The 27,722-nt window shown below is 37.9% G+C and overlaps 1 protein-coding gene and 1 long non-coding RNA gene across 2 annotated transcripts in view; one reads left to right on the top strand and one right to left on the bottom strand.

Annotated features, from left to right (window-relative positions):
- Window positions 1-27,722, bottom strand: part of NALF1 (NALCN channel auxiliary factor 1) — a 523,611-nt gene that overhangs the window by 10,981 nt on the left and 484,908 nt on the right. The window contains exon 2 of the mRNA XM_066990531.1: window positions 12,053-12,224. Within this exon, the coding sequence (XP_066846632.1) occupies window positions 12,053-12,224 (172 nt within the window). The remainder of the gene's footprint in view (window positions 1-12,052; window positions 12,225-27,722) is intronic.
- LOC136789720 (uncharacterized) lies at window positions 7,303-8,458 on the top strand. Its single transcript, XR_010828652.1, has 3 exons — window positions 7,303-7,519; window positions 7,590-7,654; window positions 7,771-8,458. It is a non-coding gene; the product is annotated as an uncharacterized lncRNA (long non-coding RNA).

Raw genomic sequence — 27,722 nt, 5'->3', positions numbered from 1 at the left:
GGACTTGATACTTATGGGTCCCTTCCAACTTGGTATATTCTATGACTCTCTGATTCTACATATGGGAGAACATTCACACCATGCCTTCTAAGCAACTAAGATGTTATTCAGAACTGAAGGGAATGACGACACGGACTCCAAGATAGTCGAGAAATGGAGACCCTTTATTGTCCCAATGCCAGATCTTATATAGTTTTTCTGAGCCCCTACACGCGCTGCACATGGCTGGCAAACATAGTTACAGACTTCTGATTGGTGCATTCCTTCTGATCACGCGTAGCCCTCTATAGGCCCGTCTGAGCTTAACAACTCCTTCTTATTGGTTCCCACTTTCTCTTATTCTAGCCTGGTTACCACTCTATGCCTCTAAGTAACCTTCCTCTTAACCCTTAGTGCACCGCCGTATCAATCAGCTCCAGTTTGTCACCGAACGGGTTACCCATAATTCCCCCTTTTTTTGTTTCTACAAGCCAAATTGTGTGCAACGAACAATTAATCATTTTTTGCAAACATTGCAACAGGCATGGTGTAACTATTACAATTGCAACAAACGCGATAAACAAAATAATCATTATCTTTTACTTTCTCAAGTACTTAAATTTGTTGCTACAGGACTACGGCATCAAGCAAGGAAAGGACAGCTGAACCACATTAAGGTTGTTTTTTTTTTTTTTTAAGCTACAAAGTAGTTAATCAAGGAACTGACTAGGTCTATGCATAGTTAGGTTTTAAAGTGTGCTAAAAGAACTTGAACTCTTTCATTAAGACTGTGCTTGAACAATGCACAGATTAACCCCCCATAAAGCCAAATATTTCAACTCTATACATAAGAGGTTTTTTAAAAAAAGTTCTACACACTCTCAAAGTTATTTTAAAATTGATTTAAATACTTTACCTTGCAGCTCTGCTATGGCAGAAGACAGCACGTGAAATTAAGGCTAATTTTTGTGTGCATACATGTAAAAGCTGGTCTTAGAACAAGAGCTGTTGTATTTACTTAATTCTGAGTCTTTAGTGTGGATTCACATTAAAGTAGTGCTGCCACAGCAATCAACAGAATCACAGACTTCCTTCACCTGAATGATCCCATCTTCTGTGAATCCAGTCATACCAGTTTGAAACAACCTATCTAAAGCAGTATGTCTTAGATTTCAACTTTCTCTGCAACTGTTTCAGAAGAAATTAATATCCACAAAACCTAGAAAAGAACCATCAACTGGTCATATTACACAAATCTGATGCACAAACCCACTTATTTTAAAACCTTCTCCCCCTCAACAAGTTCTTCAGTGTAAATCAGAGCTGTTACTCGAAAACAGAGCTCTTTAGTCCTATCTGCACACAGCTATCTATTTTAATGGGAAGAAAGATAGCAAATCAAATTCTGCTCATTTACTAGTTTAACAGACCTAATATTTTAATACCTCCAGGTACATTTTTCGTTTGCTGAACTTTTGCATAATGTTTTAAAGAGGGGCTCAATTCACCCTGAATGCAGGACTTGTACAGGCCAGTGTGATTTACACTTACTTGCTCAGTAAAGTTTATAGCTATAAGACAGTTATTTACGTGGGACTTACTGGAAGCACAAATTTATGATATCAACAAAAAAAGTACACCACATACTAACACTGCTTTTTAGATACTCTTCAGTTTTAAAATTTTCAAACACGTTAACTTGTCTTATTTTGTTTAGGGCTGAAGCTGTTCAGCAAGGTCACTTAATTTGAGACTGCTGAAATACTTCAGCAATCCTTTGGTTCCAGTGGCTGTAAAACAGCCAAGTAAAAAGAAACTTCCCTACTAAAAAAAAAGTGTGTGTGGGGAAAGGGGGGAGAGAATTGTCACCAGAAAAGTGTATTTTAAACACTATCTGCTACACACCACAAAAGTCTTTGTTATAAAATACACATTTTCATACAAAAGACATCTTGCAAAACCATTTGATTGCCCCATGATGCTGAACGTTTTTGTGAGCTTCTCTTGTTTTCTAAATATTCTTCAGCCCAGGCACTTTCAGTCTGAGTGGCTTTGTCTCTCATACATGGAACAGCATGTCCGTGATTATCACGAGGCTACTGTCCAGCAAGGTAGGGAGCAGCAAGTGTGTCCAACTAGGAAGTCCGGCGAATAATACTGGAAGGACTTGATGAAGGTGGTCTTAACTTGTCAGCTCTGCAGCCCGGCGAGCTGGGGCTCTTCCTCTCCGGTGAGCTCCTGCCTTGCTCCGGGGACTGCTGCTGGTGCCGGACCCTGCCCGCCACTGTGGCGCTGCCGTCCGGCAGTGGGGAGGAGCAAGGTGAGGGCCCGCAGCCCAGCAGCGTTAGTATCCCCACTTGATGCTGCCTCCCACACTTTCTCCCCCGTTTGTTCCCAAGTCTTTACATCGAACACAGCTGAGACTGTCGAGGGGACCCCTTGTTTTTGCAAAAACTTCGATAGTAGCTTTATCTTAAATGGGTCATATTTTACACCCCTTTTTATTAATAATTGCATTAATAATTTTACTATCGCCTCTTCTTCTGCTGAGATATTGGCTCCCATTGTGAATGCCCAGCCGCTCACCTGTCCTTCAGGCGATCTCCCATGGTTGAAGCTGCAGTCCAGCTGCGAGCTTGATTCGTTCGGCTGGGTTCTCTCCGGACGCTTGTGCAGTGTTGCTCTACCCCTTATCACGTCGGGGTCACCATTTGAAGGGAATGATGACACGGACTCCAAGATAGTCGAGAAATGGAGACCCTTTATTGTCCCAATGCCAGATCTTATATAGTTTTTCTGAGCCCCTACACACCCTGCACGTGGCTGGCAAACATAGTTACAGACTTCTGATTGGTGCATTCCTTTTGATCACGCGTAGCCCTCTATAGGCCCATCCGAGCCTAACAACTCCTTCTTATTGGTTCCCACTTTCTCTTATTCTAGCCTGGTTACCACTCTATGCCTCTGAGTAACCTTCCTCTTAACCCTTAGTGCACCGCCATATCAATCAGCTCCAGTTTGTCACCGAATGGGTCACCCATACAGAACACAAAATTAGGAGTCTAAATTAATACGGACTTAATGGAAAGGTGATGGAGTAGCTCATCCTGGAGGTCATCTCCAAGCATGTGGAAGATAAGAAGGTGATCAGGAATAATCAGCATGGATTCACCAAGGGGAAATCACGCTTAACCAATCTGACAGCCTTCTATGATGGGATGACTAGCTGGATGGATGAGGGGAGACGGGTCGAAGTGGTCTACCTTGACTTCAGCAAGGCTTTTGACACTATCTCCTGTAACATCCTCATAGGCAAGCTCAGGAAGTGTGGCCTAGATGAGTGGATAGTGAGGTGGATTGATAATTGGCAGGATAGCAGGCCTCAGAGTGTTGTGCTCAGTGGCACTGAGTCTAGTTGGAGGCCTGTAGCTAGGGGTGTCCCCCAGGGGTCAGTACTGGATTCAGTGTTATTCAACTTACTCATCAATGACCTGGATGATGGAACAGAGGGCACTCTCAGCAAGTTTGCTGATGACAGAAAGCTGGCAGGAGTGGCTGATACCCCAGAGGACTGTGATGCCATTCAGAGGGACCTTGACAGGCTGGAGAGATGGGCCAAGAGGAACCTCGTGAAGTTCAACAAGAGTAAGTGCAGGGTCCTGCACCTCGGGAGGAATAACCCCAAGCACCAGTAGAGGCTGGGGGCTGACCTGCTGGACAAGGTCAAGGGAGGTGATCCTCCCCCTCTACTCAGTCCTGGTGAGGCCACACCAGGAGTATTGTGTCCAATTCTGAGCTCCCCAGTAGAAGAGGGACATGGGACTACTGGAGCGAGTCCAGAGGAGGGCTGCTAAAATGATTAGTGGACTGGAGCACCTGTTGTATGAGGACAGTCTGGGAGCTGGGCCTATTTAGCTTGTAAAACAGAAGACTGAGGGGAGATCTCATCAATGCATATGTGAAGGGAGGGTGTCAAGAGGATGGAACCAGACTCTTTTCAGTTGTGACCAGTGACAGGACAAGAAGCAACGTGCACAAACTGAAGCACAGAAAGTTCTGTCTGTATATGAGAGAGCACGTCTTTACTGTAAGAGTGACAGAGCACTGGAACTCTGGTTTGCCCAGAAAGGTTGTGGAATCTCCTTCTCTGGAGATATTCAAAACCTGCCTGGATGCTACTCTGCACAATGTGCTCTAGATGATTCTGCTTGGCAGGGGAGTTGGACTAGATGATCTTCAGAGGCCCCTTCCAACCTCAGCCGTTCTGTGATTCTGTGAAAAATGAGAGTGATTGAAAGCACATCATTTATATGTCCCCTCCCTCTGCTGTCCCCTTTCTTTCTTCTTCTACATTAGAAAGTATCAGAGTTCTGTTCAGGACAGAAAACAAGACAAAATTTATTTTTCTCCTGGTGACAATAGACCTTTTCTGATGTCACTGTTCTTAGGAAATACTAGAGGGTGGCATGCTGGTGTTGGAAGAAGCTAATGCAACAAATCTCTGCCATATTGCTGCTTACCATATTCCCATCCTGTCCATAAAGGAACTTAAGTGCTCCATGAAATCTCATGACATTCATTATACAGTAAGAAGTGTGAGGATGTGGCTGGGATTTTCTGCCTGGTATTTTCTAATGGGTGATGGTCCAGTAGACCATCAAACCATGCCACAAAGCACAGAGAGACCGTAAGTCTTGGTCAAGACAAAGAAAGCCCTTAGCAACATAGATCTATTTCGTCATGATAAAGTGCTCCAGACTTATCACATAGATGGCAGTTTTGGGACTGTTTTCCCTGCAGCTAGGGTATGTCTGTATTACCATGTAGTTTTGGGCAAGAGAAGATGAATATAATGAATAAGCTGGTGTTGAGTATCTCTTGTCAACCCTGAATGCATTTGAAAGCTTTTTACCTCACTGTAACTCTAGTGGATCCTGAAGTTCAAATGCCCATTAGTAGCATGAAGTGTGAAAGTTATGGTGCTGTAGCGTGTCTCCTAGCTTAGTTTAATACAAAGGAACCCAGTTTACATCCTCGAAGATGCCTCCTCATTGCAAGCAAAACAGAAAGGAGTATGAACAGCAGATTTGCTTCAAAAGTGCACTCCTGAATTACATTGCTAACATGGATGCAGCTGCAGTGCTGGTGTTGACAGCACATTGTGGATGCTTAGGGAAGGGCCTCATACATGGAGGAGGTAATCTGCTCTCTCTCTGGACATCTCTATTAGTCATTTGGTGGAGACTGAGATCTCAGTTTTCCTGTGTTGGGGAAACTGCAGGCCTGAAAGGATGATTTTTGCTGTGAAGAAAACATTTATGGCCTCTGTGTGCTTTTTCTGTCTCCAATGGGAGACGGCAGCAAACCAGACAGAAACAGTTCTTGGGCTAGACCAGTCCCCAGGCCATCTGCTGGACTGCACTGTCCTGAAAGGTATGGGAAAAGCAGTTGTATTACAAGTCTATTCCCAGTACTCTCTACGTAGAGTCATACATTTTTCAACTCTTTTTTCACACACTAAGAGCATGTGTGAAAGAAATCTTCCACATCTTCCATTTGCACTTAGGAAAAAAAAAAAAAAAAGACTACATCTATGAAGGAAAACATAGAAAAGAAAACAGTCGGACTGTTTTCTTTCATAGCAGTGATACATACTGGTTTCATGGGAGTCACAATTGAAAACTTGACCTGAAACTTTGCATAGGATTCATTCATTATCTGTTGTGTGTTCATATATTTGCCTAAACACGTCTACCATTTCCCTTAAATAAGATTCTCTTTTGCATTAGCAATTCTAGACATCAGGGCTGCACAAAGAAACATTACATGAAACCACTAAAAATTTTAATCTTATAGATATAAACTCCAAAGATCTAAAATGAGAACAAATATATTTAATTGTAATGTATATGAAAAACTGTATGAGATAACATTGCCTAATGGAAAGACTGATTTCTTTACTCCTATTTACTAGAAGAAAAGTAGGGGGTGGGGATGGGGGACAAGGCAGGGACATAAATGGTTTTCTCATGGAAATGGTTTTCTAACCCCATGTTTCTATAATCAGAACCACATTGTGTTTCCTTTTGTTTTGATTACTCTTCCTCCTGACGTACTCTTCTTCTTTTGCACTTCAGCTGTCCTATATCCTCACATGTATATCTATGAAATACAAATTCCAGTGACACACAAATAATGTAGCATTTCATAGCCTGTTCCCAGCATCATTTTCATTGGAGATACATCAGTAAGATTTTCTCATACTAGAATACTTCTTACTCATTTTAGCAGTGCTTTAGAAATTTCCAAGTCATTAGTAATCCATACTGTAAACTACAACTGTCCTTTTCCTTTCCTTTCCTTTCCTTTCCTTTCCTTTCCTTTCCTTTCCTTTCCTTTCCTTTCCTTTCCTTTCCTTTCCTTTCCTTTCCTTTCCTTTCCTTTCCTTTCCTTTCCTTCCTTTCCTTTCCTTTCCTTTCCTTTCCTTTCCTTTCCTTTCCTTTCCTTTCCTTTCCTTTCCTTTCCTTTCCTTTCCTTTCCTTTCCTTTCCTTTCCTTTCCTTTCCTTCTTTCCTTTCCTTTCCTTTCCTTTCCTTTCCTTTCCTTTCCTTTCCTTTCCTTTCCTTTCCTTTCCTTTCCTTTCCTTTCCTTTCCTTTCCTTTCCTTTCCTTTCCTTTCCTTTCCTTTCCTTTCCTTTCCTTTCCTTTCCTTTCCTTTCCTTTCCTTTCCTTTCCTTTCCTTTCCTTTCCTTTCCTTTCCTTTCCTTTCCTTTCCTTTCCTTTCCTTTCCTTTCCTTTCCTTTCCTTTCCTTTCCTTTCCTTTCCTTTCCTTTCCTTTCCTTTCCTTTCCTTTCCTTTCCTTTCCTTTCCTTTCCTTTCCTTTCCTTTCCTTTCCTTTCCTTTCCTTTCCTTTCCTTTCCTTTCCTTTCCTTTCCTTTCCTTTCCTTTCCTTTCCTTTCCTTTCCTTTCCTTTCCTTTCCTTTCCTTTCCTTTCCTTTCCTTTCCTTTCCTTTCCTTTCCTTTCCTTTCTCCTTTCCTCTCCTCCCTCCCCTCCCTCCTCCCTCCCCTCCCCTCCCCTCCCCTCCCCTCCCCTTTCCCTTTCCCTTTCCCCTTCCCTTCCCTTCCCTTCCCTTCCCTTCCCTTCCCTTCCCTTCCCTTCCCTTCCCTTCCCCTTCCCCTTCCCCTTTCCCCTTCCCCTTCCCCTTTCCCTTTCCCCTTCCCTTTCCCTTTCCTATTCCCTTTCCCATTCCCCTTCCCCTTCCCTTTTTCTCCTCCCTCCCTCCCTCCCTCCCTCCCTCCCTCCCTCCCTCCCTCCCTCCCTCCCTCCCTTCTACCCTTCCTTCCACCCTTCCACCCTTCCTTCCACCCTTCCTTTCACCCTTTCACCCTTCCACCCTTCCACCCTTCCTTCCACCCTTCCTTCCACCCTTCCACCTTTCCACCCTTCCTTCCTTCACTTCCACCCTTCCTTCTATCCTGTCAAATTTCTTCAGGACAAATCACCAGTCCTATGTTGTTTTCTCGTCACATGGACCTTCCAAGGTAAGATAAAACCTCTGCTATTTTTCTTTTCACATTCTCCAGTGCACTTTTATTATTATTTTTTTTACAGCTTTCAACATCAAGAAATACCCTGTCCAGAAAGAAAACAAACAAACGAGCAAGCAAACAACATACGTGAGTTCTCTGTCCTACTTTCTTGCTATTTTTGTCGAGCCGGCCTGACATTTATTGCTTTCAAACAGATACGCTCGGATTTGCCAAGAGCCGCTTTGTTTCCCCGCCTCCACTAGGTGCTGCTCCCCGAAAATGCTCGCCGCGGCGGCGGGAGGGGAAGACGGCAGCTCGCCGCCGCAGCGCACAGACACGGAAAGCAGCCACTGCCTCCTACCCGGCGGAGGTCGGGTTCCGGCGCGTAACCTTTAGATGTACATCACCCTCGGCGTTGTATTCGACATCAGATAAAGCCAGCCATCGCCAGCACACGTTTTCCCGTGACTAGCTTTCCATGATTTATAGAAATGCTTTGTAGAAATCAGACCTTTGTCTTTCCATTAACCTGAATCTCTTCTGGACGTTAGAGGAAATAATCTGTTACCATGGAGGAGAGAAAAGAAGGCCTTATTATTATTTCTGTGCCCTTATTATTATCATAAAACATTATTAAATAATATCAGACTCCACAATTTTTTCTTGTGTTTTCAGTGATAAATCATCCTATAAGCAGAGGGTTCTTTCTCTTTTTCTTTCTCTCTTTCTCTCTTTCTTTTGTTTTTTCGTTCATTCATTCTTTCCTTCATTCTTTCTTTTGTTCTTTCGTTCGTTCTTTCTCTCTCTCTCTTTCTCTCTCTCTCTCTCCTTCTCTCTTTCTATTTACCCTCTTTTCCTCTTTCCCTTTTCTTTCCCTCTTTCCCTCTCTTTCTTTCCCTCTTTTTTTTCTTTCTCTCTTTCTTTCTCCAGACAATATTTCATAATTAAGAGCTTCCCTTAACTAGCCAGCAAGTCCTGTATTAATTTCATGTGGGAAAAAATATCTCATAGTGCCATAACCAAATTCACTTCCTGTTAGATTTCTCTGGAAAAAAAAAAAAAAAAAAAAGTACAGAATTTGAAAAAGCATCTGTAACATTTCCCTCTGAGGGATACGTCACTGTTGGGAGCAGCAGAGATATTCAAGCCTGATTTAAATGAATGTGGGTTTGTGGCAAAATACTGTTCATGAGGAATCCCTGAATATAAAGTTTGCTTCTGCTGTGCTTCCTGTAACAGAGCTCAAAATTGAATAGCTTCACAGTGAACTCAGGAAGAAGGGAGCATCTAAATATCAAATAGAAATACTTTCAACGTGACCCTCATATTTATTTATTTATTTTGCCAATGAGTTTCACCCATCCCAGGAAAAGCATAACCAGTAATGAGAAATTCCCAGAACATCTGCCAGAAGGGAACTCACAAAGAAATGCAGCAGCAGATGTCCCTCAAGACATGTGGGATCTACTTTTGGTTGCTTTTCTGCAGAAGGAGTTCAAGTTAGCTGTCAAGCCACAAACTATTCTGAGGTATTTTTTCTACTGTTGAATGGGCTGCACTTTGCATGAAATAATTCTGTTTTTGTTAAGCTGCAAATAAATGTAATTCCTTAGTCCCATAGCAGATATTAGTATAATTTCTCATTGTTCAGTGGAAAGATGTGACCTTACACTGAACTGCTGATCAATAAGAGGGTGCCAATGAGCATGTATTCCAGAGAAAGTTTGAATTGCATCTTCATACATCTCATCATCATCTTTTCATGCACACAACTATATAATGTCAACATGCTGACTTTTATGAGTCCATGGATATGTTAAGGGACCTGATTTGAGAGGACAAAAAGTCCAACCAAGTATTAGTGTACTGTGATTTGAGAATCATATTTATAATTATATCATAATTATATTTTAAATGCTTGCAATATTACCTTGATTCCTTTGACATTCCATGCACTCCTTGGGTGCAAATGCCTGCTTAGGCTGAACTAAATAACTCAGCTCTGTTGATTACATACATCAGACCTTCATTGACTATAGTGAGAGCTTGTTCATAGAGTTTAAGCATAGATACCTACACTATTAAAATCTGCAGTAAAATGTGTTTAATACTTCCCTGAATCTGCTTTTCATTCCAAACCCAGCAATATTGACTGTTAGCAATCTTTGCAAGGTCATCTTTTTTATGTGTTTTATGAATGAATTTGGACTTGGAGATGTACTAGGAAAACGAAGAAGTGGATATGTATTTCTGAAGACATTTTCTATGATAATGATGTCTTTGCTCACTGTTTGTTCTTTTCCTTTGTGTATGTGTGCCAGTGTGCACATGTGTAAATACATGGGCACACACATATATATGTATACAAGATGTAAATAAAAAGGTCTTGTCTCTCACCTCAGCTGTATTGTCCTATTTAAACTGGAAAATAATTTTTATTTGCTTCCTCTGTATGCATATTGGATGGCTGTTAATATTTATGAAATGCACTGAAGAGAAGTGCTAAGCACCATTACCCTATTGATGACTACCAAATTGTAACTCAGCTTACATTTCATTACATTGTCTCTTGCATATGTATGGGTATTGCTGGATTGTGTGCATTAGGCTTAATCTTCAAGAAGGAATATAGTAAACATCTTGCTACCAGAATCTCCCTAAATCCAAACACAAGGTACACAGTGAAGAGAGTTTCCACAAATACTATGCTTGCCTCTGAGGTGTCATAGAACATTTTTGAGGTTTTATATTTGCTCAATTTTTAACTAGCTCACTTGGGCAACTCATTTATAATGAAGTAGAAGTAGAAGTAGAAGTAGGAGTAGGAGTAGGAGTAGGAGTAGGAGTAGAAGTAGAAGTAGGAGTAGGAGTAGGAGTAGGAGTAGGAGTAGAATAGAGTAGATTAGAGTTGAAGAGAATAGAGTAGAGTAGAGTAGAGTAGAACATAACAGAACAGAACAGAACAGAATAGTTCAGTGGGAAGGAACCTTAAAATATCATTAGGTCCAACTGCCTGACAACTTCAGGGCTGGCCAAAAGTAAAAGCATATTACCGAGGGCATTATCTAAATGTCTCTTGAACACGGACATGGATGGGGCATCAATCAGCTCTCTAGGAAGCCTGTTCCAGGTTTTGACCACCCCACCCTCATAATAAAGACATTTTTCCTATGTCCAGTCTGAACCTCCCCTGGCTCAGCTTTGTGCTGTTCCCACGTGTCCTGTCATCGGCTCCCAAGGAGCAGAAACTGGCACCTCCCTTTCTACTTCCTCTCCTCAGGAAGCCACAGAGAACAACGAGGCTGCCTCTCAGCCTCCTTTTCTCCAGACTAGACAATCCAAGAGTCCTCAGCCTCTCCTCACATGACACGCCTTCCAGTCCTTTTACTAGACTTGTTGCCCTTCTCTGGATGCTTTGAAGAACCTTAACAACCTTTTTATTTCGTGGAGCTCAGAACTGCATGAGGTGAGGCTGCATCACTGGTAATACAGAGGGAGAATCGCCTCTTTTGATTAGCTGGATATGTTACGTCTAATATACCCCAAAATGCATATCAAGCTTTCTAGTGCAGCCCTAATTTAAGATTTATTCTGTCTAATTGCAAGTATTTAGACAAAGCCGTCAAATAATATAATTGTTGAAATGACTTTTGACTGATTTACTTGTAATAGGGTGCCTAAATATTTTCAAGGTTCTCAGTTGATACTATAAGCACCAGAAATATGTAGGTAACATTGATATAAAGTGAAATTTTGTATCAATGAATCCCAGTCAGTCCTGACAATAAATAAATAAATAAATACATGACATTTGAAGTGCCTATGATATACTAAAGATATTTCTTACCTAACACGCCTTCTGTGGATGGACCATTCTGAGATAATGTTTGAAACAGAATGGAATGTCAAAGGAACTAAACCATTTTATTAACCAATGCACAGATCTATATAAATGATATATTTTAAAATTAAAAATCCTTCCAGAATCTAAAAGAGTCCAGAAGAGACCAAAAAATCAGTGCTTCACAGCAAAACATCTGATTCTTTCAATTCTTGACTAGTGAAAGTCCTTTCCTTAAAGGTTTGCTATCCAAGAACTGCTGCGGCTGCACACTTCTGAATGTTACACCTCAGATTCTTTGTTTATCTGACATAAGAATATAGATCAACAAAGTTGAGTATACTAAAAATTGATTTTGCATCTCTCTCTCTCTCTCTCTCTCTCTCTGAATATTGGATATCACAGAGCTGTTTTTCTCAGTTTTACACAACACAGAGCTACAAAAACCTTCCACCAAATTACAAAGCATAAAAAATAACCAGAAAAAAATTCTCCTAGTAATTTTGTTTTGTAAAATTAATGACTGTGGCAAGCTGTAGTTTAAATGTGCATACTAAATCTGGGCTCAAATCCTAACACCTCTGAGAAATCTTTGTGATAAGGAATACCTTCAGGCTCTCATAGTTAATAGAGGAAACATATTCACATTCTCCTTCACAGTTAGACCTAAGAAAACAAGTGAAATTATTTTTTGTATACTATACCTGTACAGATGAAACTCGATAGTCCTCCATAGATGACATCATCATTATCTGGTAATATAAAGGGACACCTCGTCTGGACCTCCAAACAGTATTGCTTGCAAGGAATTCTGTTGCTGCAGTGAAACTGTGTGACTTCAAAATACTGGGAACAGAGCCAGGCTTTGTAGACAGTCTGGAAAAAGAGAAGAACGAGAAGTATAGATGGATGACAATAGCACTGTCATTATTAGAAGAACATACTGTACACCCACATTAATACTGCTTCTGAAAGCAAATTTTAAGACTCTCATTTGGGTAAAACACACTCTTAACATTTGACTATCCTCCCACTACAAAAATGAAAACTTCAGCCAAGTCATTTAAAAGCAACAGTCACTCAGGACTAGGCTAACGACAGTATTTTATATCAGTGTGTAAACAGGTACCTCTCTTAGATGCATATTTTTATTACATAAACATGCAGCACACTCCTGTCCCTATACTTTACCATATACAAACCATCATCTGAACCTCATTTGGGACTGTTTTGGGAAAACCTTACAAAAACAAATGCAATAAACAGTTTCATATTGGCCTCAAGCCAGCTCTATTCTTTATATTGTCTGATGCTAAGCTTTCAGGTTGCAATAGATGGTGCTGCTTCCCTTCAAATAAAACCCTATCCAGTCTACAGCATGGAAACACACATTACAGTTCATGAACACGAACAGCTGTAGACTAGGAGATAAATCTGTAACAGTGAGGTCCAATGTCTACTTCTGGGAGCAAAGAGAAACACAATAAAGATGTTGTCACCTGAAGCTGTGTAGCCATGGCTGCATGGTTGTAGTGATTACCACTATTATTACTATTGGTATTTATATATAAAAGCAAATTAAACATGTTGATTTTAGTTTCTTGTGTCTTTAAGCAATGATATTAGTCAGAAGAATTAAACAAACTTTTTGACACAGAAAAGCTTCACAACTGATCATATAAAAACAGATTGGATAGAAGCTTATGGAGCTGGTGAAACACCTGTATGACTGAGTACTAGAGAAGTTTGTCAGTTTCCCATTCTTTTATTTTCTAATTATCTTTTTTTTTTTTTTCGAAGTGCATTATTTATTGGTTATATAGTTGCTATCTAGGCTGTTATATAATTAAAATTTACTTTCTGTATTCATTCCAAATATCCAAAAAGCTTACTAACAGCTTTATCATGGGCTCAAATAAAACATAAAGGTAGCTGGTTATTTTCCTTCTTTCTATACCTGTTCATAAGAAAAAAACAAAACAAAACAAACAAACAAAAACAAAACAAAGAAAAAAAAAACAAACAAAAAACCCTTAGATTAAGTCTTCAAGCACCAAAAATTTAAATTCAAAAACTGACATCTGAAAAGAGCAAAAAGGATCAATCTAGCAGAGGGTTTGGGTAGGTTTCAGCACGTTTCCTCTCGTCCATTCCAATTTTTACTAGTGTCAGTAGTGGTTTAATGTGTATAATTAATTTGAATGTAGTAGTCCCAGAATCACAAAACTTTTATCTTACTTGTTTGCAGTGGTGGCAGGTGTGGGTAAGGTTGCTAGGCGATAAAGTAAAGCCTTTATCACTAATCTATGGTTTATGATTATCTCTTTATAGTAGCTTTTGCCTACTGCACTCTGTAGAACAAGATTTTGTCATTACAAATTAAATTTTAATTGCTTACAGTGGGTTCTTATCCACAATAAATGATTAATGAGAAGGAGAATTAAATGGTGTGTGTATTTATCGTTCTTAAATAAACTCAATTCTAAACAGCAAGTGGTTTTCCCAGTATTGACTATATCTCCCCCCACGCTTTTAACGCTTCAATTGCTATATTGATTGAATAAAATAAATAGTGTTTTTTGTTTGTTTCTTTTCTTTTTCTTTCTTTTTTTTTTAATATTTAATTACTAATTGAGCAATAACTATTGGTTGGAGACAGGAACTCTGGCTTGGATAACAGATAAGAGATAAATATTCACAGATGTTCCTTCCTGATCTCTAACAGTTTAGAACTGTCTATTTTGAATCTACCTAACATAGATAATAAGCTGTTTTATGAAACATATTTAATGAAGAAAAGGTTTTTTTATTAAAATATTAAATATTCCTGCTTTTTTTTCCCATGTCAATACTTCACACTTGCAACCTAGCAACCTAGTAAACAATACATCCTCAACTCAAGCATTAACAAAATATTCTCTTTCTCTCTTACATACTTTATGGCATGCTGAGACAGATAAATAACTTATTTCAGGAGTATGACTCTATAATATAGCTTAACTGGCACGTGGAAGTCTTTAAAATTACTTCAGCAAATTTTGGGTCATTGACAAAAGACACAGAAGATCTTATTTGAGGACATAGGGACAATAAAACTTTTGTCTTTCTGAGTTGGCATAATCTCTTTCAAAATACAGACTTCCTTTTTAAGGTGCTATTGCACCAAATCTAAGTAAGTTAAAAAAAAAAAAGCAACCACAAAATCTTGAATTATAACATCTCTTGTAGCCTGTTAGAAACCACTTATCACACAAAAATGGTCATATCTAAGCACTGAGAGATGTGTGTGTGTGTGTGTGTGTATATGTGTGGTCATACAGGAAAAGGCTGGTCTGCCTTATAAAGTCCCGGAAAATGTTCACCAATGAAAGAAGTGTCTTGTTACTAAGCTTCCAAGACCTATTTTTTTTTTATTTTTTCTTTCTAAAGTCAAAAGCTTAAAAATACTGTATTTCAAATTATAGTTGTCAGGACTTGTTCTGAACAAGAAAATGTAGCAAAACTAGGAGCCAAGTTCATAAATGCACATTTTTATGCACTATTTTCCTTTATCTCCCATATATTTTCTATTTTCTACTTCAAGATGATATGCATTGATTTTGATTCTGATTGATATTATGATGCCATATTCAGTCTTCTTCTTTCATTTTGCTATCTGCACTTTTATTGTCTTTCACTGAAGAGAGAAAAGATGGAAGGGTGGGGAGGAGAGAAGACCATGCATCAAATAGCCAGAGGCAGAGAAAGTCCTCCAGACTTCATATTAAGTTTTCTGGAGCAAAATTATTGGCCTTCCAAACCCGCACATTCTGAAGATTCAAGTCAATAAAATATGTCTTGGATTACATTTGAAGGGTCAAAGAGGGGTTGTGGCAGCAACAGACGGGACGGTCACTTTATGATATCCTCAATAAAATCAAAACATACAAAAAAAAAAAACTCCCAACAAGAACTGAAATAAACTGAGTTAGAAGATTGGGAAAGATATACAAATTATAGAGAAAATATATGAACACTCATTTATCTTTTTTTTTTTTACAAGAAACAAGAAAAAATCTTTAGCAATTTTCACACAAAATCAGAACTGCAGAAGATAAAAGCATAATTTTTATTACTAGATATTTTGTGAATTCAAGACAAGGCACTATAAACAAACAGAAAAATAATACACTACATAGCTTTTGTATTTCTTAAATTTGTAATTTTGGCTACATCTTATGATCTTGTATATATGTTGCAAGCATATAACAGAATAATATTTGAGATGGGCTTGTATTTTCAGCTATTTTGAAAACCTTCAAAAAATTATAGTTGCTAATGGAAATCTGTCAGACTGATCTCAAAGGACAGAAAAAATAATGTTTTTTTTTGTTATTATTCTTTTTTAGCAAGGAAAAGAAAATAAAGGGAAAGTACTCAGATAAATTGGATTATTGAACATCAGGGCAACCACATACACATTAAATAACTGCATAAATCTAAATATGTATTCTTTTTTACTATTAACAGAACTCTATATTTGATAGAGGTACAGTCCTGGCTATTAGACAAGACATAATGCAAAAAAAAAGATAGTATGACAGAATAATTAGGTCATCTTTCATATACAAAAATATAACTACAAAATTTCAGGAGGGTTTAATGGTAATTTTTCCCACCTAAATAAACCCAACTTTTTTTTTTTTTTTTTTTTTTTTCTATAGGCAAATACTGAAAATTACACTTTTGGAAAAGTGCATGAATTCACTGTTCACAAAAGTTCACAAAGTTCATGAGTTCACAAAAGTTCACTGGCTTTATGTACCTGTATTCATATGCATGGATGCCTACCCAGAAAGATCATAACCAAAATCTTTTAATCTTTTTTAAATCTTTTAAAATCTTTTAAATTTTAAGTAGTGAATAATAACATGATAAAAATATATACTATTAATTATTAATTAGGCAGACTAATTCACTATTTGACATTCATTTTATTTCTACTTTACAGATGTCAAGCCAAAGTCTGGAAACAGAAAAAATACCAACCACCCATCACAAATAACCAGTTTTAGCAAGACAAGGAATTAGCACTTCACAAATAAACAGACAGTACAATGCATTTGCTTGTCAAATCATTACAGATAATAAATGGATTTAGGGTTAAGAGGAAGAAGGCAAAATTGTTTGTGGGGAATTTTGAGATTCTAAAAGAGCACAGCATGTGCTTTTTCTCTCAGGACATCAGGAAGAACACAGTTATTTTTGTCTCTGCAAGGAGAATAGCAGTCCAGATATTTTGTGTCTCTTATCATATATGGGGGTAGACTGTGCCTTGGAGTAATTCTTTCTGGTCTTGAAAGGCCATTGGACAGAACTTTTAGGTAAACTGTCGGAATTATTTGCCTACAGAGGAGCCAACAGCTGCCATCCCGAGTGTGCAGTATAGCTAGGTAGAGCACTATGCTGGTTGATCATACCCCAGTCATTATACTAGCTGCACAACCAGGCAAAATTAATTTTAATCATGTGATTATGATTTACCAAGAATGCAAAAATTATGGGGAGATAACAGTGTATTTGCTATTCATATACGCTCACAGTCTCTCTCTGTCTCCCTTTCATTCTCACTCATGTATACATGCACATTCTAAATAACCAAATTTCTGTCCAAACAGATTGAGCATATAGACTGAAATATCTGAGTCACACTGCATGAGAGGTATCAGCAAAGGAGAATAGAAAAGCTCAAACAGTTTCATTCTCTGTGGCTGACAATTCTTCTCACTTTGCAGGAGATGAATTCAGCTCTCTTCTGCCCCTTCCCCCCTCGTTCCTGACTGCTGTTACCAGTACAGTCCTAAATGAACAGTGTGAGATTTCCATGAAATGTCTATTTAGCTATTCTCCATGAAAATTACCTTAAAAAAATATTACTGAACAAAAATTTGATGTTACTGGCTAGATTGTCAAAACAATAATACAAAAAGGAATGTAGATATCATCAAAGAGCTCCTAGTGTGTATATGTGGAGGATGGTGGGAGGGAAAGAAAGTAGGAAGAGAGAAGTCACAACAGGAACTGTCTCTCACAATAGTAAATTCTATGAATTTAATACAGTTTAACTGCTTTGCATTGATGTTTTGCTACCATATTTATTCCTCAGTAGGAAAATGAAGTCTTCAAACACAGAACAACTTAATAATTTCGCATACCAGTTTAAAAGGAAAAGGCCCTTCATGAACTTCAGAGGCATTCTGTTCATTGCCATTTTCAAACATATCAGGCAATTGTACCTTACTGAGATAAAGAAATTTACAATATTGCCTTAAGAGAGCGTGATACCAGTCCAGGTCAACTACTACCAAAGCTCGTGAGTATTTTGGGCTAAATTCTGTAGTCTTTATGTACACTGAGGTGTACCTCAGGCTGAGACTGACAAATCAATTGATTTTTTCAAGAACATCCATGCAATAACTTACTAAGTAACTTGAGGTTTTTCAGCAGAACTGAACCAAGAAAGACACTTTCTCTTTCACCCCAGTAGTCCCCAGCCCAGGCTGACTCATTGACAACACCAGTGAATAAGCAGTGTGCTGAGAAAAATCCCATTTTCTCTCCACATCAGCCTCAATTTTAGCATATGTAGTGGGTTTACGTGTCAAGGTTTTAGTAGCAGGGGGCTGCAGGGGTGGCCTCTGTGAGAAGAATCCAGAAGCTGCCTCATGTTAGATAACAGGCAGTTTCAGCTGGCTCCAAATGGACCCACTGTTGTCCAAGCCAATAAGCGATGTTTTTTGCACCTCTGTGAGAGCAGATTTAAGGAAAGGGACAAAAAGCTGTGGCACAACAGCAGCTGGGAGAGTGAGGAGTGAGGAACAGCCCTGCAGACCCCAAGGTCAGTGAGGAAGGAGGGGGAGGAAGTGCGCCAGAGCAGAAATTCCCCTGCAGCCTGTGGAGAGGCCCCTGGTGGAGCAGGCTGTCCCCTGCAGCCCATGGGTCTCAAGGCAGAGCAGATCTCCACACTGCAGCCTGTGGAGGAGCCCACAGTGGAGCTGGTGGGTCTGACCTGAAAGGTTACTGCCTGTGGAGAACCCCCACTGGAGCAGACTCTGGGCCAGAGCTGTAGCCCACAGAGAGGAGCCCACGCAGGAGCAGGTGACGTGGCAGGAGCTGCTACCCATGGGGGACCCAGGTTGGAGCAGTGTACTCCTGAGGGATGGACCCCGTGGTACGGACCCGTATGTGGAGCAGTTGTTGAAAAGCTGATGCCTGTGGGAAGCCCATGCAGGGTCATTTCGGGAAGGACTGTGTCCTGTGTGAGGGACCCCGCGCTGGAGCAAGGGAAGAGAGCGACCATGAAGGAGCAGCGGTGGTGAAGTGCTGTAGGCTGACTGCAACCACCATTCACCCATTCACCTGCTCCACTCTGGGGGAGGAGGTGGAAGAGGGTGGATGGGGGTAAGGTGGTTTTAGTTTGTTTTCATTGTTTCTCACTTCTCTAGCTTGTTAGTAATCGGTAATAAATTTATTTAATTGCCCTACGCAGAGTCTGTTTTGCCTGTCGCAATAATTGTTGAGTGGTCTCCCTGTCCTTATCTCAACCCCTGAGCCCTTTTCATCGTATTTCCCCCCTTTCCCTTTGAGGAGGGGGAGCAAGAGAATGTGGTGGAGCTCAGCTACCCAGCTGGGTAAAACAACCACAGCATATGATTTTCTGCAGTCAAAACTAATCTTAAAGATTTTCATATGCAACATGTTTCCTATATGCAATGGGTGATACCTTCTTTGCATGCCGAATCTCTAAATATCTGCCTAATTCACAGCGCTATGAAAGTATGAACTATTTAGAAGCATTATATGTGCATTTCAAGTTAGGTTATATGCTTAAATCCCCCCCCCCCTTTTTTCTAATTTTTTTTTTTTTTTTATTTTAACTCAGTGAATTTTTGTCTATTCTGTGACTTTACCACAGTTGATAATGTTGTCTTTTCTAGTTTCCATCTCAATCTTTCTATGAATTTTTTTTTTAAATTTAAAAATAATATTTGTTAGTAGTAGTCTTAAGTAGTGAAAAATAATCAGTGGTTAGTAGTAGTCTGGAAAACCTTCTAAGAATTTACTTGCCCAAATAAAGACATCTGCTTGTCCACTCAGAACACATCCCAAAAATTGGCCAAACAAAGATGAATATATCAAAGATTATACAGGAAATAAGGTAATTAGATCTTAACATAACTGTGGATTTCATGACAACAATGAGAAACCTCAGAAGAGCACACACATTTCTTTTTGCAATGAAGCTTTTGCTGTAAATTTCACTTTAAATCTTATGCATGCTGTACATCAGGGAAGTAATAGCTACTGTCACCTACCGACTAATCCACTGTCTGTTCAGTACAGTCTCTGAAAAGCTTTTTACGTTTGCATCACCAGGGTATTATGTGTTAGTTTGAGTGACAGTGCCTCTTCTTTAAGAAACACATGGGTCAATCTCAGAGCCTGCTTTGTGCATCAGGACTTGAGATGTCATGTTTTACAGAGATGTCTTTTAGATAGTTTATGTGTGCATTTTACAGACTAAACAACCAAAATACAGATGGCTAACTGGTACAAGATCTGATTAAATCTGACATGGGTAGTGTTACGAATGTGGGCTCTCCCAGGAATTTTGTCAATTTTGAGCAGTAAGGGCTGTCTGACTTCATGAAAACCACATTTTCTATGTGTGCTATGGATAGCCTTCTGCCTATGAGAGCTGTGGGACTGCTGGTGACATTTCTTTTCTACCAACATTCATTCTCAGTTCTACTCTGAATAGGACTGGCTAAGCACACAAGTAGTGCAGAAATAATGAGCTGATGTGATAACAAGATGAAGACCAAACCTTGCAGGATGGTTTCACCAATGAGAGTCAGTGGTACAGTCAGGTGATTAAATATTACTTGAAAGCATATAACAAAACAGAGGTTTTGGAATATGTGGATGGTTGAGAGTAAGATAATGATACTTGATATACTATATAATAATTCCTGAATAGTTTCAATGGACAAAAATAACAATGTAAAAAAGGTTATCATTTTAACTTTATTGCAACATTATCAAATCAAACAATTTTGACTGGTGTAATATTAATTTTCAGTAAGGTTCAAACACTTCTTTCTACAGAAACTATTGTCATTCTGCTTATACAGACAAGCATTGTTCATCATTGTTCATTAAACATTTGTCTAAATACAGATCATGCTCTTTTGTATTTCATTACATTAGTATTGACGCAAAACTGTTCTGCTTTGTGGAATAGTTGGTTTGTAAATACACACAAGCACACACACATAATATGTGTATATTTTTATTTTTTTGCTTTCTTTTTATCTGATCCTGAATGAAAATAGATTAACAATCTGAGCTTCCTGTAGAACAGACATTATATTTTCCAGCTATTCCATTCTATGTGCATTTTTTTAATTCCTTGTGTTAAAACACTGCAGTAGGAAATGAGAATGTCTGTTTCATATTATGGAAACTTATGCCTGAAATTTACAGTAATTTGGGAACAAACACAGCTGTCTGGTGGGTATTTTGACCTTTGTTCTTATTTATGTTTTATTGTAATTAATGCCTTCTGTATCTGCATGTTTGGAATATCATAAGATAAATATAATAACGTCCGTCTAGAAGATCGTAATGCCAGTGAATGAAAAGTATTATATTAAGAGACAAAACCTTTTAGTGTTTCAGAATGATGGTAAATTAAATGGCTAAACTTGTTTCTTTCCTATTTTACTAGGATATTAAAATTTCATATGAATCTCATATGAATAATATAATTTGAAAGACACGCATACTATTTTACTTGAAGATAGAGGACAGGTAAACCAAGGTTGAAATTTATTTGCCAGAACACTTTTGATCTCAGCTTAAATTTGTATACTACATAACAAGATTTCTTTTAACTGAACACAAATGAGAGGAATGACAAGCTGCTTTACTCATATCTTCATTGTTTATATTGGAAAAGACAACGAGAGAAATGTGGATATGCCAGCTACTAGTACAGATATGTTGCTTTCATTGTGGAGAAATTACTACAGAGGAGATGGCATCAGTGCCTCCCCATCACTTTTGTAATCTTTAAGAGAAGTTAGACACAGATATAGGGGAAATCTGACAAAATAAATTAAGGTTCTGCAAGTTATAGATATTGTGCAAAACCCAGATCTGCCAGCCCTATCTTTCTGATGGTTAGCCATCCAATCAAATGGGTTCATCATAATGCTTAACTTCCCTTTTCTATAATATCCTCAAACCTTAACTCATCATCTGTATTAGCATTCACTCTTAGCTTTTACTTAATATTGCAAATAAACTTTATTTGGAAGATCATAAATATCCCTTTGGGTGAGGAAACTGGAGATTAACTAACTCATTATAGATACAAGTAGCCTAGTAATAAATAAATAAATAAATAAAAAGGGGATACTAGTCTTTGATTTTGAGAGCTTAATAGTCATCCACACAGATAATACATTAAAATGTACAAACCAGGAGATGCAATTATAATAAAACAAATGATTAATCCTTAAAGTGTCTGATCAGCTCCTCTGGAAGATCTTAGGTCCACTGACTTCAAGTCAGTTTGCAATGGGAAGGGGCCTGTTTTAACGTTATATTCAAATATATCTGAATTCATGGACAAAATAACTTGTCAAGGTGAAAAGTCTTTGTCTTCAGCTGTGCTCTCCACCATTATTAAGGTGATGATACTCTGTATTAATCAGCTCAACACGATGTTATTCAGAAGATTGATACTGCTGGCTAGCAGTGTATGCAAGAGGCCAAGATAATCTCTCTTTTCATATCCCTTGCTTCCTCAAATTAAAAGCTTGACTTTTTCTGCCCACAAATATCTAGTGTTGTTCAGAAGAGACAACCCTTATGGGCCCAGAGGACCTCTAACCAACTTGCAATAGCTGCTAAATATTTCTGGCAGATGAGGGGAGTTGTTAAATTCTCATATGCAGAGAAATAGCTTCTTATGCCTTGAATCTTCTTTCCATTTAGAACTATACCCTTTTTAGGCATAAGACTTATTCAGCTTTGGTGCTGAATTTTCATCCTGATCATGCAGACAGAATTCTGTCTAAATCGCCTACATAAGTTTATTTAAATGTTTATTTAAAACTGATTATAAGATTATTTTTATTATTGTTTATTATTGTTTTATTATTGTTCTGCAAATTACCTAGAGACTAAACAGGTTGGTTTTTCTCTTTTTTCGTGTTATTTTTGAACCCAAGAACTAATCTGGAGATGCCACTGCACTATTGCCACTCTCAGTGTTCTCAAGTTTTCACACATCTTTCCCTTGCTTTTAATATATATTTTGTCATAAAGCCTTCAGATTTACATGCTGTTGTTCTGACCTGAATGTGAGACACCCAAACAGGGTGAGTATCTGAGCCTAAAAGCAGTTGATGGCAGGTTCTCCTTTTTTGCTTACACATCTCTAATTTGAAGTCACACAGATGCATCAAAAACTGACTTTAACCCAGGTAGCTGAACCTTACCTGGGAGGGGGCATATATTGGGGGATATCTATGGGAGGGAGGTGAATACATTTTAGTCAGATCCCTGACATCAGCTTTTGATCATGCACATCATGCAGTTGATAAATCATATTTTCTGTGAGAGCACAATAAGCACTGCAGGGGTTCTTTACTATGGGCTCTTCAAGGCCATCACTAGCAGTAGCTGATAAATGTAAACTAATCCCATCATTCCAAAGCTCTTAAGGCTGATCTTCTACTACCAAGTCTCAAATCTCATGATCTAAGACTAAGGCTTTCTCAAAGTGGTACCTATCTCATACTGTCCTGATGGATCCCCTCTTCCATTCTGCATCAGACATGACTGGCTGGTCTGGTACACAAAATCAGGTAGAAGTCATAGATCTATCTTGTCTTCAGAGGAATCACTATTCAATATCCCATCTTTATATTCGTTTCTTTTAACTGACCAAGAATCAAGATTAATTGGCTTAAAGAGGTAAAGATTCATTGCAAGTTTGGAACATATAAAAGACGTATTAGATTTTAAATAGAAAAAAAAAAAGAAAAAAAAAAAAGGAAGTCTAGATGCTTAGATAATCAACCAAGCATTTCTAGTGTTAATAGCGCTTGAGAAATTCTACTTCTGGAAAGTAGAAAAGAAAACATCTATTTTGCTTATGTAGAGTATGTTTGCCTCACTCAAGTGGACAAGATGCGAACAATACACAGTTCTATTCACTTCCTATATGCTTCCTTCCTTTTTTCTTCCCTTCCTTTTTCTTCTGTTGCATTTCAGAAATGCAAATGTTTACTTTTCCCAATCTGTTTAAATGTTATCAGTGGACTAACATGTTCTCACATATGGGGACTTGGCAGACCTTGGAAAGAAAAGAAAATAGGTCTAATTTCTCCAAACGCTGTAATTCCAGAGAAGACCCAGGAATTTCTCTGTGATTCCTTCTGAAAAGGGGCCATATTTCAGTGTTAGCCTAGGCTTCTGCAAAAGAAATAGCTGATTTTAATAGTATATACAATGTATATGACACTTTTTATCTTCCAAGGGCCTGTCTAATACTGGTATTAATTCTGTATACTTAATCCAGGGAAAAAGTTTTTGGTTTATTTCAGTCTCATAGGGATAACTGAGGTGAATATTACAAGACAGATCACACTAGGTATCATTTTCAGCCCACAAAAATATACTTATCCAGTTGCATGATGAGCGTGACACTAGCCTGTGAGTGGCTGTACTATCTGCTGTCTCCATTAAGAGAAGTAGCCCTACCCCTTGTTTTTCCTCTGCCAGATTCCCATAATCTTTAGTAATCTAAAACATACATTTTTATCTGAAATATCAAAATGCTTTCACTGTTCAATGTAATATCATTGTGGGAAACTGAATACAACACTACATTTTAATGTGCGGTCCTTTCTACAAAGTTCCTTCTATATGATCCCATTTGATTATATGATGCTATCTCAATTTCAAATGTTTTGTCTAAACTTTTATACTGTTGTTATACTATATTATATATTCTTCTTATACTAATACATTAGACAACAATATCAATTTCATTTCATTATAACTAAAACATGCCTGCAGAGATATTCTGTTAAATATAGTGTCATCTCAGGGAGAATCATAGGATTTTGGACTGACTGTTTTTCACATTTCATTTATATTCCTTTGCTGATTATTATGCAATAATGACAACCAAAAAGATACTCTCTCTTCCCCAGTGATATTGCAGAAGTGTTACACGCAACTGAAACAAGATGAGCTTGTAATTTATGCACTAAATCACTATCAGATTACTTTTACGGCATTGTATTTATTTAACTTTGCCATCACAATAGCTTGTTTGTACCCTTTTTCTTTTCATAAAGGTTTGCCAGACTTATGCAACACTGATATTTTGGCAAGCTGTTTTAAAGGGAACTTTTCGTCTTTGATCGAAGGTGTTGTTTCTTCCCAGATTTTCAAATATTTACTTCATTGCGGTTTTTCTTAGATGATTTTATATGCTACATGGGGTCAAGTCTATCTGCAACTATCTGCTGACACATCTAACAATTTGCATAGGTCACTAATATCAGGGAAAAAATGAGATGCAGAGATTTGCCCTTCACATTTATTTTCATTTGTTTTTGCTACAGTTTGTTCAGCAAATAAAAGATAATGTTGGAATATTAACATAGAGTTTAAGATTTAAACACCAGAAATAGTCAAAGTTATACAGTCTGTCATAGATTGTAATAATGCATAATACATTAGATGATTTGAGAGTAGAAAATATTCTAGCTTATATTTCAGAATGATTCCCTGAGTCATCTAGAGGCTCTCTGTCAAGTAAGCTACAGACATATTTAAAAGCTAATAAATTGGTTATGGCAATAATTAAAAGTGGAATAATAAAACAAACTGAAAGTAGTCATATGAGAAAGTCTAATCTGACCGATTTCTGCAAAGGTGAATTCTCTCTCTAATGAATCCAAATTATTCCTGAGTATAAAAATGAAAATGTGATCCTGGTGACAATTTATTTAGCCCTTCAAAAATCTGTTAACAAGGTCTATAAAAAAGGTAGGTAGTAAACAGATTATTATTGCTTGAGAGAACTATACAGTCACATATACAAACTGAGTAAGGGGAAAGAAGGAGAGGAAAAAAAGAATCAAATTTCATCAGTACAAAAGGTTAAAAGCAGGGAGTCATGTTTTCATATATGTTTTTTTTTAGTAATGTATTAATAAATTAGAAACAGGGCTAGACAATAAGGTATCAAGTGTGCAGAAAGATAAAAAAGAGTTAATCAAGTGAAAAAGAAGGACATTCAGAACTTTGTCTGAGCTGAAAATTTGCTGAATGGAGAGTGAAATTTGGTGCTGAAGAATTTAAAGAAATAAACCTTTCAAAAACAGTTGAACTACTTATATACACCAAGAGGGATTTTACATCCAATAAATGATTTCCCAGGAAAAAAAAAAAAAAAAAAAGGAGGGGGGGAAGGGAGTGTTGCTGTCCTTTGATTTCTTTATGGTTATATCTGAAAAAGACAACAGATGGATGCACAAATGTTGGGAAATGACATAGAAACAGAGTCTTCTGCATAGCCAATGCTACACACTCAACTGGAATAGACTACCCAGAAACAAGCAATCCCACCTCAAAATAGAAGCATAAAATTGGAAAAAAATAAAATAAAATCAAACAGGAGTCTCATGACTGGAACCTCTGAAGAAAGACTGAAAGATAAGTTAATGAAACTTCCGAGGGGCGGGAAAACTTCAGTGGCAGGATCTATGAAATTATGAGTGTGATGATGGATGATTTCCTTATCTTTGTTATATGTCCTAGAATGACGGGTAATGCTTAGTTTAACACTCATTACAACATTTTCGTGAGAAAAAGAAAGTAAAATTCAAAGAGTGGTCTTTCTAAAGTAAGTCCATATTTTCCCTTGTATATGTAATAGAGCAAAAAAGATTTTTGTTGTCCTTCAGAAAGCAAACCTGTGCCCACAGTAGATACTTTGTATATGTGGACTGGTTTTGAAGACATTGTAGACATTTTTCACTTTTGAATATATATAAAGGCATTTATACTTTAGGAGAAATACTGCACTAGATACTTAAAATACAGGTGTATACATATAACATTAGTGTTAACAGAAAGAGTATTAGTATAAACAAACTCTTTAAGAAAATCTTTCAGATTTAAAGATTAGGAAACATCTGTGCTGTTTCTTATTCTGAATTTTCTGGCTTCTTCCTATGCAGGATCTGTTGCTAGCTACTTTGGAAAGAAGACTCTGTGGATTGAATGACTTACTGATAGAGTCCAGTATGGGATAGACTGTTGTCCTGTGGACAATGGCCTTTTAGGGAATTACTTCTAATTTCATCTCATAAGCAGAGTGAGTACATCATGTGTCATTTTCACTGGTGTTTGCCCTGAAGCACACAACAGGTTCAGAAAGCTTTGTTAGCTTCTAAGCCTTGTTGACTATGCACCAGACACACATATTCTCCAAAGCCAGGGAAAACCATATAAAAGCATTGGAAATGCATAGTCCAATTTGCTTATTTGTTTAATAAAATGAAAAAAGGCAAGAAGAGATGTGTTTACATACATTACATTGTAAAAGGAGAATTAAAATATTTAATAAAAAAAATCCTGAAGGATAAATTACAAAGGAAAATTGATTAGTTTTGTTATAATGCAAGCCCTTAGTTTAGACCAAGGTTCTCTAATTCCCTCAGTTCTCTCCATGATGACTACAGGTGAACATAAATACAGGCTATTTTTAAAATAGCTGGAACTTCACACAACTTCGAGCTAGGTGCACATTCCTGCTACCACCCTTGTACAGACAATATTAGTGCCTATGTAAAGGCAGACCAGGTCTTCTTTACTGAATTAATTTTCAGTTGAGTAAGACCTGTGATCCATCCCTGCGAAGTGAAAAGCTGGGAGGAAAAAAAAAAAAGTTGAAATGAGAAATGGAGGTAGTCTTATGTTTTTTTGTGTAGGCCTGTGCATTTGCAGATTTAAAGTGACTAGTGACCACTGCCTTATGAGCAGCTAGAGCACCAGAAGTGCAGAGCACGTTTTCTGTGTGATATCTCCACAGCAATGACTGAAGAAGAAAAGAATGCATAAAAACATCAAAAAGTTAATCAAAACGATTTAATAGCTACAGACTTTTTTTTTCTTTTTTTTTTTTTTTTTTTTCACCAGAGGCATTAACATCTCTTTAGTTAAAATTAGGCCACTTGTTATTTTTGACATTTAAGTCTCTGTTTGGAAGTTTAGATACATTAAAACTTTTGAACATATTTC

Source organism: Anser cygnoides, chromosome 1 (assembly GCF_040182565.1).
Source record: "Anser cygnoides isolate HZ-2024a breed goose chromosome 1, Taihu_goose_T2T_genome, whole genome shotgun sequence".
Lineage (NCBI taxonomy): Eukaryota > Metazoa > Chordata > Aves > Anseriformes > Anatidae > Anser > Anser cygnoides.
This window is presented reverse-complemented; position numbering and strand designations above follow the sequence as displayed.